Source organism: Myxine glutinosa, chromosome 11 (genome assembly GCF_964187855.1).
Source record: "Myxine glutinosa chromosome 11, kmMyxGlut1.1, whole genome shotgun sequence".
Classification (NCBI taxonomy): domain Eukaryota; kingdom Metazoa; phylum Chordata; class Myxini; order Myxiniformes; family Myxinidae; genus Myxine; species Myxine glutinosa.
This window is the reverse complement of record NC_136271.1, coordinates 5,125,766-5,143,432: the sequence shown is the minus strand read 5'-3', so window position 1 is coordinate 5,143,432 and position 17,667 is coordinate 5,125,766. Positions and strand designations below refer to the sequence as shown.

The 17,667-nt window shown below is 49.6% G+C and overlaps 2 protein-coding genes across 3 annotated transcripts in view; one reads left to right on the top strand and one right to left on the bottom strand.

Moving 5' to 3' along the window:
• The window catches only part of LOC137436371 (legumain), a 111,290-nt gene that overhangs the window by 70,023 nt on the left and 23,600 nt on the right, over positions 1-17,667 (bottom strand). The window lies entirely within an intron of this gene.
• Positions 555-2,197, top strand: LOC144888280 (ATP-dependent DNA helicase PIF1-like). The gene has a single exon (XM_078765933.1). The coding sequence runs from the start codon at positions 1,172-1,174 to the stop codon at positions 2,195-2,197; it is 1,026 nt and encodes a 341-aa protein (XP_078622059.1). The 5' UTR covers positions 555-1,171.

Here is a 17,667-nt window from a genome sequence, read left to right as displayed (position 1 = left end):
TCTTTTTTTATTTATTTATTTTTTTATTAAACTGCGAATACATGAAGAAATAATGTAGAGACAGGTTACATGCTATGAACTGCAACTAGGCAAAACTCATAAATGCTGGGACTGCGAATGTTGAGGCCTGACTGCATTTCACTTCACCGCTGTGACGTTATCGTCAACTTTCACTATGAATTTGTCCAATCAATTTTGTCTGATCGACCACATTATGTGTCTGTCTTTCATTCAGAAATTACAAGGATGTACCCAGGACATATTGGAAAAGCTCGGAAATGTTCTTTCCATTCAGGTATGACGTCATGTAGTTCTGAAGATGTGTGTGTAAACATATGTGCACTTCCCAGCTGTGACCTCATCGTCAACATTCACTCTGAATATGTCCAAATGCTTTTTTCTGATCCAACATCTTTCGTTATGTCCATTTCTGTCATACAAAACATAATGGCATATTCCAACACCATCTTGGATAGGCTCAGAAGTATTCTCCCATTCAGCATACCTGCCAACCTTTTTGAAAGAAAAACGGTAGGCTGGCGTGCGACGAGTTGAGATTTAAAACAACAACGTTTTAAAAGAACGAAGTTAACAAAACGTCACGTGACGTGTGAACGTGGATAAAACATAGGCGTGGATAAAATTACTGATCCACGTGATCAACGTGGATTAGATGATTTCAACTGTTGGAATATATTTTTCGCACCAGTTTTTTCGCGCCAAGAACGAATAAACGTTTTTTTTTTTTTTAGTTGAGATTTTATTCGAATTCGAATTCCATTAAATTTCAACTGTTGGAAACAATAATTATTTCAACTGTTGGAAATATTTTTTTGGTTAACCAACGACACAAGCCTTTACTTCTATCCTGAAGAGTGTTGATGATGATGCTGGCAAGATATTCTTCCTCGATGCTCCTGGCGGGACAGGAAAAACATTCCTCATTCATATCATCCTGGCCAAGGTTCGTCAAAATTCGGAAATTGCTCTGGCTGTGGCCTCAAGTGGAATTGCAGCTACACTTTTTGAAGGAGGAAGGACAGCACACTCAACTTTCAAACTGCCTTTGGATTTGACCAAGCAAGACACCCCAACCTGCAACATTAGCAAGAATTCAGCAAACGCCAAGATCCTTCAACAGGGCAAAATCATCATCTGGGATGAGGCTACTATGAACCACAAGCAGGCATTCGAAGCAGTGAACAGAACACTCCAAGATATTCGCAACAACAAGAAAATCATGGGTGGTGTGACAACTGTTCTGGCTGGAGACTTTCGTCAGACTCTCCCAGTCATCCAACGGGGCACAAGAGCAGATCAAGTCAAGGCCTGTATCAAGTCTTCTTATCTCCTCTGGCCACATGTGCAAAGACTTACCCTGAATACCAACATGAGAGTCCACCTTCTTGGTGACAACACTGCAGGGGCGTTCTCAAGCCAGCTTTTGAAAGTTGGCAATGGCCTATACCCTCAAGATGCATCAGAACAAATAATTCTACCATTTGGACAGTTTGTTGAAACAAAAGATGACTTGATCAAAAAGGTCTTTCCCAATATGGAGACCCAGTTCCAGGACTCATCATGGCTTGCCAAAAGAGCCATTTTGGCCCCCAAGAACAATGCTGTTCAAGAGATCAACAATTTGCTCCTCCACCAACTTCCCGGTCATGAAAGAAATTATGATTCTCTTGACAAAGTGACAGATGAAGATCAGGCAGTAAACTTCCCAACTGAGTTTCTCAACAGTCTCCAGCCTCAAGGACTCCCAACACACAGGTTGATTCTCAAGGTGGGAGCACCAAACATGCTTCTAAGGAATCTTGATCCACCAAAGCTGTGTAATGGAACACGATTGACAATCCAGCAAATGATGCCGCATGTCCTAGAGGCAACCATCCTCTCAGGACAATACAGAGGAGAGAAAGTATTCATTCCAAGGATACCACTTATTCCACCTGACCTTCCATTCTCCTTCAAGAGGATTCAGTTCCCCATCAGGCTATGTTTTGCTATGTCCATCAACAAGGCGCAGGGGCAATCAATGAAGGTTGTAGGCCTGAACTTCACAGAACAAGTGTTTGCCCATGGCCAGCTGCACGTGGGCTGCTCGAGGGTTGGAAAACCAAGCAATCTTTATGTCTTGGCACCAAGTCAGAAAACCAGAAATGTTGTATACCAAGAGGTTTTGAGAAATTGAAAATTGACAAAACGTCATGTAGGAAATGTACTGTGATATTGCTCTAAAATATACATGTTCTTTTCATCATATATGTGTCTTATTCTTATTCAACCCGGGCGAAGCCGGGTACCTCAGCTAGTTATATATATATATATATATATATATATATATATAGCTACGGTTTTGAGATGTGTAAAGTGAGCTTAATCAAGGTTAAAGGTTTGCCCCCCATAGATAGTCACACGTGCAACATGTAGCCTCATTTGTAGTATAGTTATGTCTTAGTATGTGTGAGAGTAGGCCCCTTCCAGTGTTAATCCTGCGTTGTGTAAAGACAGGAGAATAGGTCCTACTCTGGCAAACCATCCTACCTCGGTAGGCGCAATCCATTTTGCTGCCCTTTGCTCGCTCACTAGTCGAGTTAACACGAGGTAGGCCTAAAAAGGTGGGGCCGGCGTTGAGGTCGGGGCGGAGTCGAGGCAGAGCGTCAGAGGCGATGACGGTAAGCATGAGCCACCAATCAGGGCTCACAGCGTGTGGCTGCAGCACTGCGTCACAGGGCGTGGTTGGAACATTCGATCGGGCTAAGAGCGTTGGCAATAAAACCGATTGCGCGAAGCCCCCCACTTCAGTTATGAGAAGGGAGAGGTGCTTGATCAGTTTTGAGGGGAGAAGCGCTTGAACAAGTTATCAGCCCATAAGAGCAATTGAGCTACCAAGGACTCGCGTGCACACGGCAGTTGAACAGGACTCGCAGAGGGGGACATGCGGCAAAGAGGACTTGAAGAGGATTTGCATCACTCGCACTGTATGAACTTGACTATCGCTGGAGATATGTGGGCGCAGCCAGGGCGTTTATAACCAACTTGCGCGGTTCAGCCAAGCGTGTGAACGAAGCTGCGTAACCGCCCTTTGCCATAAAAGCCGTCCCTGCCGTTCACCCCGATATATCACCCTTGCTTGAGAGACGCGCGGCGTGGTCTTGTCTTCGCCTGCACCGCCATCATCGTGGGACGTGCTGTGACCGAGGAGAGCCGGACGGGGCCGTTCCTGGACGACCAAGCCAGCGCGTTTGGCCTGAACATCATCCTGCCCATCTGCAATCCCCGTGTGAGTGTGTCAGACGGGCCCGTTGTCTTTGGGAATTAAGAATAAGACTGTATAAGGACTTCCCTGTGTCTCTTCGTCCTGAACTGTACATACCTGTGATACCGATTAAATCAATATGTTCTTCCTTTCTTCTGAATTAGATCGTTCCCGTGATTTCTCTAATTCACTAAGCGTGGCACGAATAAGATCGCTCCAATCGGGTTCCACTGTCTATAACTGCGCGGATCACGTGTACGCAAACCGCTCGGTGTATTCCAACCACACGTGGTTCGTGCGAGGCTTGTTTCCTCGCTTCCAGTGCAGCGCGAGTACGAAGGTACGAGCGAGAATTTGGTCCCGAAACCCTATTTTGCGCTGTCCGGAAGGGACGTAATAGGTCTCGGTTCGCGCCAGGTCAGTAAAGACAAGGGGATTAATCCCTCCCTCACACTCTGTAACACCCTCGGCCATCGCACACTCTTTTTCCACACCCCCAGGTGTGCACTCTCCCGTTACACACTCCGTAACACACTCGGCCATCGCACACTCTTCCGCCACACACTCTTCTCATACACATTCCGTAACACACTCGGCCATCGCACACTCTTTTTCCACACTCCTAGGTGCACACTCCCGTTACACACTCCGTAACACACTCGGCCATCGCACACTCTTTTTCCACACACTCTTCTCGTACACATTCCGTAACACACTCGCGCGTCACGCACTCGGGTACGGACTCTCTCTCACACTCCGTACCAGTCGCCCTCGTACACCGCACAATGGGCCCTTCACAATTTGTGCCACCCTCACTCGTACACCGCACAATGGGCCCTTCGCAATTTGTGCCACCCGTACTCGTACACCGCACAATGGGCCCATCGCGAATGCCCGGGTCTCGCCTTTGTCCCAAGCGCGCCAAAAACCAGTTCGCGCCAAACACATTCGCGCCATTTTCGCAACTCATCTCGGGGCCCTCCTTTTCCGCCAGCACCTGCAAACTTTTTATTTCATTAGCAGCAAGCACGGCATCACGGTGCAAACACAGACTTTGTTCAGGCTCCATTTCTTCCTTCTCCCGTGATTTATTCTCTGGCTCTCCCGTCTCTTCAGCCCCAATTGTTTCTTCTTTTTCTAGCTCGACGATCGTCGGCGCCCATACAATTTCTTTTTCCAACTCAGCCTTCGCCGGCGCCCCCAAAATTTTACTTCCCAATTCGACGATCGGCGGCTCTTCTACACCCCGCGTCACGATTCCCATAGCCCCGGTCAACTTGGCTGTGCTCCGCTCTAATTCGCTCTCCGCGCGTTCCCTGCATCGCTTCACCTCGTCACGCACGACCGCGACCTTCCCGCTCAACCTGCGCCCAATGTCCTCCCCCATTTTTTTTATCTCCCTGGTGTATTTGTCCCCCATTTTATTCATGTCGTCCCTTTGGGTTTCTATTATTGCCATTATTTGGGCCATAAATAATTGCATGTACCCTAGCATCGCGGGCTCGGCTTCCGCCGCCACGTGTGAGGTGCCGCCATTTTCTTCGCCAGCTACCGCACCCTCATCAGCCTCCACTACCAACTGTCCCTGCCGGTCCTGGGTCATCAGTTTCTCTTCTTTTATTATTCCCACCGGCATTTGACCGCCTTGGCCAGCAATGGTACGAATATAATTTGGTTTTAAAACTAAATTTCGTACGCTCGTAATTTCGAGTGCGTGAAGCGCACTCTAGGTCCAATTATCTCACACTCTCCAACACCAATTTGTTGCGGCCAATTTGTCCAAAATTCTTTTAGGGTTCCAATCCCACTCCTGACTACCAATTTGTTGCGGCCAATTTGTCCAAAACTTTTTTAGGGTTAAAATCCCATTCCTGACTACCAATTTGTTGCGGATCTCCCGAAGCCCGTTCCCATTACGAAGGGGGGATTAAACCCCTTTTTTCCCCCTGGGTCTTCGGGTCCGCGAGGCCGAATCGCCACTTCCGGAGCAAGCGTGAAAAAGGGTATCGGGACAACTTCGCACGTACCTTTAACCCACGCTGCCACGAAAGCGGGGACCGAACCTCGCACTAGCCACGCTTAATCGAGTACGCCCAAGCGGTATACGTATCACGTGACTCGTGCTGTTACTTTTATGGAACCCGATTCGAGCGGTTCTATTCGTACCATGCGAAGCCAATTGATGGAAGGGACGAGAACGGTCAAATCAAAGGAATAACACAATTTATTATTATTTACAATGATCAGGATGAAGGAAAGGGGACACAGAGCAGAAGCTTAAGGGGGCATTATACCATTGAAGGCAAAAAAAAAAATATTTTTACAAATATACAAATGCATCAATTAAAATGTTTGTTTCCTAGTATTGTATATACTAGGGCGTGCCCGTACGTGGGTGCAAAAAAACATGCGTGCAAACAACAACAACAAAAAAAAACTTTGAAACCACGTGGCAGTAACGACCACAGAACCCCCCCCCCCCTCTATTTACATGAAATGGTTTGGTCCATTCGCAAAGCCAAAGCGAACGGCTTGCGAGTACGGTAGAATCCCCCCCCCCCCCCTCTATTTACATGAAATGGTTTGGTCCATTCGCAAAGCCAAAGCGAACGGCTTGCGAGTACAGTGACCATACCTTGGGAACCACTTGTCCGATTAATTTCAAACCTTGAAAAGGCACATCCTCAGGTCCCCAGCAATATACCTGGCAAGTTTCAAGTATATCGGACCCGTGGTTGTCGAGAAACAGCGGTCACAGACAAACAAACACACAGACACACACACACACAGAGATTACTGGAATTATAGATAGACTAGGACGTGCCCGTACGTGGGTGCCCGTTCCTTGCCAAAAAAAAAAAAAAAAATGTCTTCGCCCATGGGCCCATGGGCGTGCCCGTAAGTGCGTGATGTGACCGTACAATGAATGTATCGTCCCGACGCCGCAGCTCGGATGGCGCTGCAGTTAATCGGGCCTGTATCGGCAGAGTTATTATAAACGTGTACTACAATCGATCGTACCTTACAGCGTCTGCTCGCCACGTTCAGCATCAGTACGTCGTCACTATGACTATCCGTAAGTCCGGAAGTGACGTCCTCATTTGACTGTCCGGAAGGTCGCATATCGCAGTTACGATGAATCGCAAATTAGTTTTAATTAGTTTTAAAACATAGTTTAACGCCAACATAGCGCCAACATAGTTTGCCAACGTGAAATAAATGAATACGCTCTCAAATGTGCCGTCCGAGGCAGAGTCTGTTCGCCACGTTCGGCACACGTGATAGCTCGCTGCTCTCTGATTGGTTGAATCGTTTTTTGGACATAGCTCGGTAACTACTTCTCCGATTAATATGAAACCTTGAAAAGGCACATCCTCGGGTCCCCAGCAATATACCTGGCAAGTTTCAAGTATATCGGACCCATGGTTGTCGAGAAACAGCGGTCACAGACAAACAAACACACAGACACACAGACACACACACACACACACACACAGAGATTACTGGAATTATAGATAGCTGTACCAAGTTTGAACGTAAATGGACTTGTCATAGAGAAGATATAAGCTCCCCATTACACTGAACACAGTAAAAACAACACTGAATCACAGTAATGCACTTTTTGATGAAATGTCTTGATTGAAAATATGCAAAACTATATATGTACATGTTGCTTGATATATGAACATTACATTGGTATACATTACATAGCATTATATTATGCATGGTTACCATGGTAACCAGATGCATACAAATGATGAATTACCACTTTACAGCTTATATCTTCTCTATGACAAGTCCATTTACGTTCAAACTTGGTACATATTGTTGCGGATATGGGACTTGGCCTCAATATCCGCTTGTAAATACTCCCCTATTTCCCCAATACTCCCCAACTATCCCCAATCCCCCATTCCCTAGTCCCATTGCCTGTAAATAACACTCTGTAGAACCGACCTTCCCCTTTTTCCCCCATTAAATGTCGTGCCCAGGTCCACCGCATCTCACGTAGACAACTTTCGGACATCTTGCTAGTTATTCTTAGTCTATGTCAGTTAAGGACTCGTTTCCATTAATTCTGACTCTTCGTTGCACCAGAATGTGATTATATGGCACCAGTAGTGAGTTTAGGACCTTCCCATACCTCCTCCCATCTTCTTCCCCAAACAACAACTACAACAACAACTACAACAACTACAACAACGGCGCGCGCGGGGAGTGTGCGTCCTCACTCCGGCTCGGTTAGCCGCCATTACCCATGCGCTCCACGGGGTTACCACGAAGGGGCTGGCTGTCAGCTCCTCGTCAAGGGCGGAGCCGGTAACCCCCCCGCACGCACCCAATGAGAAGCAACGGGCCGATTCCATCTGGGGCGGAGCTAACGAGCCGAGGGCGTGTCACTCCCCGCCGGATATACGCGGCCACTTACCGGACGTGACGAGAGATGCGCCCCCAGCTTGGAGAAAGAGAAGTCACTACCTCCGAGCGCTGAGAGACCTCCTGCATCTTTTGGGCCGCGCTATCCTGTCCCTGAGCACAAGGTGCACCTTGTGCTGGCCATCGAATACCCGCTTTCCTTGCCATCAATCCCCGTGTGAGTCAGTTTTTGTCCTGTTTATCTGTGGTCTGTCGGGAATAAGATAAGTGTGTCTAAGTGCCTGCCTTTCTATGCTGTCCCTCTTGTAGTTGTAATCTGACCTTCCGCCCTAATATAACCTCCTCCGGAGGTCTTGAGAACTGAACCCTTGGTGTCGTGTCATTTTAACCCAGCCGTTGTGTCTTTTTCCTCAATTGATTTAGCATAGCGCGATTTGGCCAACGTTCGAGTGGAATCGGGTAAACTGTGCAGACGTGGTCATACCAAACCGCTCGGTAAACCAACATCCACAACCGCGTCTGTAACATTGGTGTCGAGGAGTGAGATTGGACCCGGAGCGCGTTTACGCGCTCGAAATTATAAAGGCGAAATTTGATTGTGTTTTACGAAAATAAAAACCCGAATTTTGAAAGTCGCGCTATGGCGGATCAAGACAGCTGGGGTCCGGTAGAGGAGAGTGAGGCAGGGTCGGTCCAGGACCAAATTGAGGGACGTGAGGAGAGCGAAGCAGCGAGGGTAGCAGACGCACAAAATGGCGCCTCGCTGGTCACGGCGACCGCGCCCGCGACCGTGGCAGCGCCCCTGGTGGATTTGAACCTTTTTTTTCTACAAATGAAGGCCCTTATGGACAAGAATAGCGAAGAAATGGAAAGCAGAATGATGGGGGTAATGGGGAACCGGATGGATGCTCAGAGTGAGCGATTGGAGGGCCAATTAGGGGTAATGGGAAACGAAATGGGGGTAATGAGGGACGAAGCGAGGGGTACCGGTGAGGGGTTAGACAATAATTTTAAGGGATTAGACGAGAAATTGGGGAAATTAGACAATAGATTAGGGGAAATACAGGAGGGGTTAATGGGGGTAGAAAACAGAATGGCCGCTCAAGAGAATCAAATGGAAGGGATGCAAAAGGGGTTAGAGGGGTTAGAAAACAGGATGGAAGGCAAATTGAGGGACATGAGGGACCAAGCGGAAAGGGAAGTTAAACAAATGGGGCAGCAGATAGAGGGGGTCAGAATGGGGGTAGAAACCAAACTGGATGCTCACAGGGAGGAAATGGAGCAGATGAGGGTGGCATCTGGGCAGGAGATGCAAGTGATGGGAGAAGAGATCAGAAGAGGTGTGAGTGAGGAGGTCGGAGGAGTGCGCGAGGAGGTGAGGCACTGTAAGGAGCACATGGAGAAGGAGGTGAAAAAGGGGACTGTAAAGTTACAAGGGGGCATAGAGGACCTGACGCAGGAGGTGGAGCAGCTGACGGTGGGACAGACGGAGTTAGTGGAGCAGGTTCAAAAGAACACAGTGGTAATAGGAGGTTTAAAAGCGACACAGAAAGAACTAAAAGATGACTTGATAGCGACGAAGAGGGAATGTCAGATGGTACGTGAGGGACTGACAATGAGGTTGGACGAGGTGGTAGAGGTAATGGAGACGAAGGACCGGCAGGTGAGGACGCACATGGAAACGGTCAAGGTAGCCTTGGAGGACGAGCTTGAGGAGACGTACCGGGGAATAAAAGAGGTGAAGCAGAAATTAGAAGAAGTGGAAGAAGGGGTGAGCGAAATTAAGAAGCGACGGAGAGGGGATAAGAAAGAGATAAAAGAGGAGATAAAAGAATTGGTCCAAAGTCTGTGTTCGGATCGTAATGATGTGCTCATTAACCGGATGAGGGATTCGCAGGTGATGGAGGAGAAGCGAAGAGGAAGAGGACCCGGTGTAAGTGGTGACCAATATGGTCGTGCGTATGATGCGCCAGGGGATTTAAGAAGCTTGGGGGTCGAGATGGACCCGGGTGTTCGTGAGAGGCCGTTGGTAAAGTGTGCGACAGGTCTGGTGTGCGAAAGAGGAGGTGTGCGAGAAAGTCCGACTCTGGGGTGTGTGAGGAAAAAGTGCGTGCCAAGGAGTGAGGGTGCTGGCGAGAATGAGTCGGTCGTAGCGCGTGTGCGAGGGAGCACATGGAAGCGCGGTGTGGTGAGTGTTACAGAGGGTGTGACGGGAGAGTGTGCGCAAGAGTGTGCGCGAGAAAGGTGTGTGACGGACAGGTGCATGGGGAAAGAGTGCGCTGTCAAAGGCAAGGAAGAATGCACACCTGTGGTGAGTGTTACAGAGGGTGTAACGGGAGAGTGTGCGCGAGAAAGGTGTGTGACGGACAGGTGCATGAGGAAAGAGTGCGCTGTCAAGAGTAAAGGTGAGTGCGCTGTCAAGAATGGAGGTGAGAGTAGTGAGAGTGACAAGGAGAGTGAGTTGGTTGTGACAGGTGAGCGAGGATGTACACCTGGGATGGAAGGATGCACACCTGGAATGGTAGAGCGTGAGTGGGAATGCACGCTGGAGTTGGTGGTGAGGCACGTGGTTGGGTGTGCGAATGAGAGCACACCTGTGATTGTCACAGAGGAGGTGACAGAGGAGGGGGTGCGAAGAGGTGTGTTGGTGAGGTGTGCGACCAACGAATGTGTGCCAAAGTGTTCGGTGGTCAGGTGTGTGACCAAGGCTGTGAGTGGAATGGGGGTACCTGGGTGTGTAAGGAAAGGTATGAGCAAGCAAGGGGTAGCATATGCGTGTAAGAATCCAGGTGAGGCATCGACATTAGACGGGGTAGAGGTTAGGTCGACTTTTAGCCGAATCGGGCCCTCGGTGCGTGCTGGGCCTCGCTTTGAACGGCCGCGTCCGTGCTCCACTAGGCGGAGCGGGCAGCCCGATAGAAAGGGTCGTCATGGCGACCACTTTTTGTTGAGGCAGTCCGGCAGGTCGAGATCGGGACATTGGATGGCTCCACGCCGAGATGGTGCGTGGGATCTCGGCCCGGGTAAGCCCCCGTCCCTGCACCGAGTGCCGGACGCATCCAGCCGCTGGCACAGAACAACCCGCATTCATGGCTTGGCTTTACGAAGCCGGGCTTTGGACAGAAATTGGCGCACCGAGAGGCATTAGTGAGTAGACTGGGTGATGAGGTTAGTGTTTTGGACCCAAAATTAGAGAAAAACAAAATTTGATGATTGGCAAGGGATTGGCAGTAGTGATTGGCAGATGATAGGTAGTGATTGGCCAAATTTTTGATTTGTTGAAATTTGATGTGCAAAATTGGTAGTGAGCGATGGGCCCGGTGGGTAAGGCTGGCATCCCTGCCGCCCTTCCCATTGGGGGCAAATGCGCGATAGATTATGGGGTTGATGGCAGTGAAAACTAGCCCGGGTGGGTTAGGATATTGTGTGTAGGGATCTAGCGAAGATGACATTAGGTAACGTTAAGGTTTAGATAGTGACTGATACCTGTAGTGGGGACGCAGGTAGATTAGAGTGGATGATAATGACGAGGGAGCGCAATAGTTTAAAGGGACGACTGGGAAGCGCAAGTTTCAGAGGGGAGTAGTTAGATGAGATGATGCTGTGTGAGAACTGGACAGGTGTGTGGAGCAGTGTATGAGTAGTGAGTGTTGTGGATCAGCGCAAATGCGCTTGGGGGAGAGAAGGGTGCAGGCGGCACCAAGTATGAGAGCACAGGTGTGCAAGTACAGGTGTGTGGAATACATGGAGTATTGGAATGAGTGGTGTGGAGAGAGTTGGAGTAAGTGGTACGGAGTGGTGTGCATGGTGGGAAGGTGTGGATGGGGGAAGAGTGGACCCCTTTCACGAGTACCCGGGGTGGGTAGTGTAAGTGTTAGGTAGAGGGTACAGGTAAATTGTGGTTGGATATTGGCATCTGTGGTGCGGGTGACAGAATGGTATTGCGGATGGGTGCATTAGTGTTGTGGAAATGGCTGGGCGTGTAGCCTGTTAGTGTGTGTAGTTGGTTGGGCACTCCACCACTGTGAGGATGTCGGCCAGGTGAGGCCGCAGGTGGGCTCTGGGAGCCGGTAGTTGTGAGTGGGTGCCTGAGGATCCCGGGTGTGGATCGGGCAGCCCAGTGCCAGAGAGGGCACCGAGTGGGGAGAGCGCCAGAGGGCCTTCCCCAGGTAGTTAGGTTAGGGTAAGGAGCAGGTAAGCTCGGAGGCAACTGCAGTGGTGGAGGTGTGCAGGTGGGTAGACCCGCTGGGAGAGGTACACGCCACAGCCCAGAAATTGTGCGAGGGCACCGGGAGATGAATCGGGGGAGTGAGACCCCAAATTGAAAAGCACCACAGTTTGGCCAATGGGAATTGGTTTTTAGAACCCATAGTGTAAGAGGGCCAATGGTTTGGCCGGAGAAAGACCCCGGGTAGTGTAAAGTTGTTAAAGTCATTTAGGAGATAGTTAGGATTGATGAACCTGTCGCACCATACGCAGCCACTTACCTGTGGTGATGATGATGACTCCACACCTGTGTTTTCTTTGTTTTGGTGCAGGAAATGAGAATTGCTGTTGGATTTGTGAGACGCATCACGACGTGGATGAGACATTGGGGTGATTCCATCTCTCCCTCCTTAGGAGGGACTGATGATGAATTGGTAATGGCAAATTATGATGTTGAGTTGGAGATGGCAAATTTTGATGAAAGTTGAAAATGGCAAATTTGATTGGTTAGGAGGGAGAGAAGACGAATTTGGTTTATGGGAGGAACGGGGAAGACAGTAGGGATGTTTGTTGATTTGTAAAGTAGATGTTTATGGGTAGTGTTGTGTTTTGTGGATACAGTAAGGGGTAAGGGAGGGGCCATGTAGGTTACCTGGTGGGGGGGGGGCATACGGTAGGAACGTACCTGTCTCACCTGGTTCCAATGTGCCCCCAGTGTGCATCATCTTATATTGCGTGCACTTTTGCGCCCTTACCACCTTACTCACTTGTCTGCTTCTTTTGTCTCCCACCTCCGAGGATCTGGCTTTGGGGCAGAGAGAGAGGAGAGAGAGGTGCTGGCTCCGCAGTTGTGGGCCTGCACTTTCGCTGCTTGCTGCTTGGATCGATACACCATATGGACCGCAATGTTTGTGGCCACCCACAATGGACCGCAGTTCTTTTGCAGCCAAGCACCACCCGTGGAAGGACCTATGGGTCAACGTGGCACCTATGCCAAACAGGTGAACCACTAATAGTTGGCACCCTGACGGCCACAATAAGGAAATGGACGCGGTTGGCGCCTTTCTTTATTTTTTGAAAGAAGCCAGAAGGCCACGTGCACCACACGAAGAGCAAGAGACACCTGCAGGGTTAGGGGTTGTTGAATTTATTTTTATTCATTGAACAATGGTGACTGCACCGGATGGTGCTGACTGTGTGATGGGGTGGTGCTTTTGGTGCTGGGAAGGGGTGCTCTGCACGTTATTAAAGGCCGTAAGGCCACAGAGCACTCGTGGGTTGGTGTATCGATGCTGGCATGCGTGCTCTCTCTATGCATAACATCTGCATGTGTTCCTCCAAAAACAGGTCCTGGATCGTAGTGTAAATATCAGCGTAGTCTTGTAAATAATGCTCCCTACCGGCTGTATGTTTAGTTTGCGAATTCTTTCCGGATTCGGTTATCCTGTGGGTGTGTTTCTGTGAGGAGAAGGGTGCAACGTCGCAGGGGGACATATTTACTCATTTGTGAATATCTGTAAAACTGTCGCACTCAGGGTAGAGTTAATAGTAGAGGGAACTACATCTGAGTGCCACACTAAAATAGGTAAAAATTTATCGGGTCGGGACGCCCCGAGGGTAGAGAAGGGTGCAATGTTGCGGATATGGGACTTGGCCTCAATATCCGCTTGTAAATACTCCCCTATTTCCCCAATACTCCCCAACTATCCCCAATCCCCCATTCCCTAGTCCCATTGCCTGTAAATAACACTCTGTAGAACCGACCTTCCCCTTTTTCCCCCATTAAATGTCGTGCCCAGGTCCACCGCATCTCACGTAGACAACTTTCGGACATCTTGCTAGTTATTCTTAGTCTATGTCAGTTAAGGACTCGTTTCCATTAATTCTGACTCTTCGTTGCACCAGAATGTGATTATATGGCACCAGTAGTGAGTTTAGGACCTTCCCATACCTCCTCCCATCTTCTTCCCCAAACAACAACTACAACAACAACTACAACAACTACAACAACGGCGCGCGCGGGGAGTGTGCGTCCTCACTCCGGCTCGGTTAGCCGCCATTACCCATGCGCTCCACGGGGTTACCACGAAGGGGCTGGCTGTCAGCTCCTCGTCAAGGGCGGAGCCGGTAACCCCCCCGCACGCACCCAATGAGAAGCAACGGGCCGATTCCATCTGGGGCGGAGCTAACGAGCCGAGGGCGTGTCACTCCCCGCCGGATATACGCGGCCACTTACCGGACGTGACGAGAGATGCGCCCCCAGCTTGGAGAAAGAGAAGTCACTACCTCCGAGCGCTGAGAGACCTCCTGCATCTTTTGGGCCGCGCTATCCTGTCCCTGAGCACAAGGTGCACCTTGTGCTGGCCATCGAATACCCGCTTTCCTTGCCATCAATCCCCGTGTGAGTCAGTTTTTGTCCTGTTTATCTGTGGTCTGTCGGGAATAAGATAAGTGTGTCTAAGTGCCTGCCTTTCTATGCTGTCCCTCTTGTAGTTGTAATCTGACCTTCCGCCCTAATATAACCTCCTCCGGAGGTCTTGAGAACTGAACCCTTGGTGTCGTGTCATTTTAACCCAGCCGTTGTGTCTTTTTCCTCAATTGATTTAGCATAGCGCGATTTGGCCAACGTTCGAGTGGAATCGGGTAAACTGTGCAGACGTGGTCATACCAAACCGCTCGGTAAACCAACATCCACAACCGCGTCTGTAACAATATATACAATACTAGGAAACAAACATTTTAATTGATGCATTTGTATATTTGTAAAAAAAAATTTTTTTTTTGCCTTCAATGGTATAATGCCCCCTTAATCGATCTAACTTATTCCCAGACACAGGGCCCACTCACGCACACAGGAAAAAGAAGAGAAGAAGTTCGCGCGCCAAACACGCTTTGCCATCGGTCGCTCTGGGGCAGCTCGCCCGGCGTGGCTCTGGCGGTCACGGCACGTATGCAGGAGAAGGCAGGCAGGAAGAAATCGCGCGTCTGTGGCCCGGCAGGGGTCATCTTCTCGAACGCGCGATTAATACAGCGCAGAGCGCAGGGCACGGAGAACGGGGCAAGTTCGTGTACAATCTCGATCACCGGCAATTCAATGCACTCGTTCTGCGGCGCGTTCTCGTGCGTTCTCAAGCTCAACTCAACTCCACTCACTCTCACAGGGGCTCCGACTCAACTGAACTGACGCGCAACTCTCTTGAACTCAACTGAGATTCGAACTCATCTGAGAACTCAACTCTCGTCTGAGGTGGGGGGACTCGGAGCAGGGTTTTATGGCTCCGTCCCGGCCCTATTTGAATGTTCCAAACCCCACCTCTCATCGTCGTGGTTAGCCACTCCCCTAGAGCCCTGATTGGCGGCTCGTTGCTTACCGGACACTCCTCCTGCAGCGCCTCCCTTCGGCCTCACCAGACTTATTCAGGCCTGCCACGTGGCATGCTATCGCCAAAAGACCGCCCTACTGACAGGCCTGCTCAACGCAAAACTAACACAGGACAGGACTACGCTTACATTCACTAAGAAATAACTGAACTATCGCGAGGCTTCATGTTGTGGTGCGTCTACCTACGAGGGTGAATTATCCTTTATTCCAAAACCACAACAATATAAAACACAAAAACATAAACCATATAATAAAGGGAGCGGGAGACAAGAAGGGGAGAGAGAGGGAAGCAAAACAACAGTGAAGAACAGGGACATGGAAGAGAGAGAGGGCTGGGGTGGGGTACACGGGATAAACAACATGGACACGACTAGGACTAGACTTTCAAGAAAGAAAACGGAATTTGAAAAAGGTGGATTTGAGGTATATTAACAGGGGTAGAAAAGATCAAGGTTTTGGATGGGGGATGGTGGTGAACAGCTGTTTTAAAGACCTGGCGGGAGGAGTGGGATTGAGGAGAGGGAGTTTCTCCCAGGGGTGGGAGTAAAGAGGAATGAAAGAGTGAAGGTGAGCAGAGAGTCTTGATTTTGGCGGTTTCACGAGAAGAGGGTTTCTGGCAGATCTTGTGCGTCCCGCAGAAATGTTAGGGGGACAGAGCACAGACAGAGCTGGGGGAGCTAGGCCCACCTTACATCATTTCGCCATCGTGTCCTTCGAGAACGCATACAATATATATATATATTGTTACAGATCGCGGTTTAGATGTTATGATGGGCCGAGCGGATGGTCCAACCACGACCGTTACAGGATCCCCAATTGGCCCGATTCCACCCGACGTTGACCAGATCGCACCACAGATATTCAATCGGGAAACCTCTAAAGCGACCGAAAGAGGAGGAAAAGAGGAAAAGGAATAAAACGAGAAGACGGACAGAAGAGTAATTGGATTTATTGTACACACAAGCAAAAAGAAAGCAGTCACGTTTATTTACAACACATAAGACGCAGGTGACACAGTGCAAATACTAGCTTATCCAGACTTAATTAAATACCCAGGGACAAGACACACAGAACAAACTCACGTACACAAGAAGGGTGGAGGAAAGGAATGAATGCTGGAAGGAGGAATGGGAAAGTTCAGCTGGGGCAGATGGTTCGGGCTTGATCCCGCACGGGACGTCGGCTGGACCTCGACGGCCACCGATGCCACCGCTATCTGGTCCCCGCGGGGTAACGGGTTGAAGCTGCCTGGTGGAGTCAGCTGCTTGTGGAGCCAAAGCTGCTTCTCTGGCTCACCTCAGGGCGCGTCTGCCGTCTCTGGCGCAACTGCTGGTAATTGACCTTGAACCTTCTCTCTCTTGGCCCTGGTGTCTCCTCACCACCGACAACTCAACGCAACCAGCGCAACCACTGACCACTCGACGCCACCACTTCTCACCACCGACTTCTTACCGCAACCAACGCAACCACTGACCCTCCACTGACGACCAACTCCGACCAACTCACTTGCTTCTTGCGTGCGCGCCTTTATAACGCCTCCGGTGATTAAGCCGCCGACCTTCAGGACACGCCCATCGGGGTGCTCACCTCGGCCCTGGTTGGTCGCGCGACCCTCTGGCTCCGCCCTTGATGACGACGGGCGGGCACGCCTTTCTTCCCCGATTCGAGCACATGTTCAATGGTGGTTTTGGAGGGGATGTAATATTGGCAATCGAGGCTTGGCAATCACGAGAGGGGATGTAAAAGGAAATGGAGATTTTGGGGATGGGAATGAAAGGGGATCTATTCTCTTTCACTGGTGCAATGGAGTACTTCAATTAATGGGAGACACAGCCTTACCCTAAAACACAGAATAAGAGATAACTATCAAACAGGGGTATTCTATTATTTGGCTGACGTGTATGCTTGTGGACTAATTATGGGATGCCCTTTCACCTTTACACAGCTCCGGAGGCAGGGGGGCGCAGAATAAACAATAATAACAATTCACACAATAAAAAAAATACACAGTTCTCATATCCGCAACACTGCACCCTCCTCCTCTTAGGCACGTCCCGGGCCTACAACTTTTATTTAGTGTGACACGTAGGTGTAGTTCCCTCTACTTTTAACCTGACCCTGAGTGCGACAGTTTTAAAACATAAATAAATGTGTCCCGCTGCTCCATTGCACCCTGCCTAACAGACTTACGCCCACAGTTAACCGAATGGCGGAATGGTCTTCAAACTATACACTGACGGTGGGGAGCATTATTTACAACTAGGACGTGCCCGTACGTGGGTGCCCGTTCCTTGCCAAAAAAAAAAAAAAAAAAATTTGTGTAGGGGTGTGTGTGTGTAAACATCCTAGGGCGTGCCCGTACGTGGGTGCAAAAAAACATGCGTGCAAACAACAACAAAAAAAAACTTTGAAACCACTTGGCAGTAACGACCACAGA

Bases quoted from the DNA above. Each gene is read 5' to 3' on its own strand.
- LOC144888280 (XM_078765933.1), top strand. From the start codon at position 1,172: ATGAACCACAAGCAGGCATTCGAAGCAGTGAACAGAACACTCCAAGAT.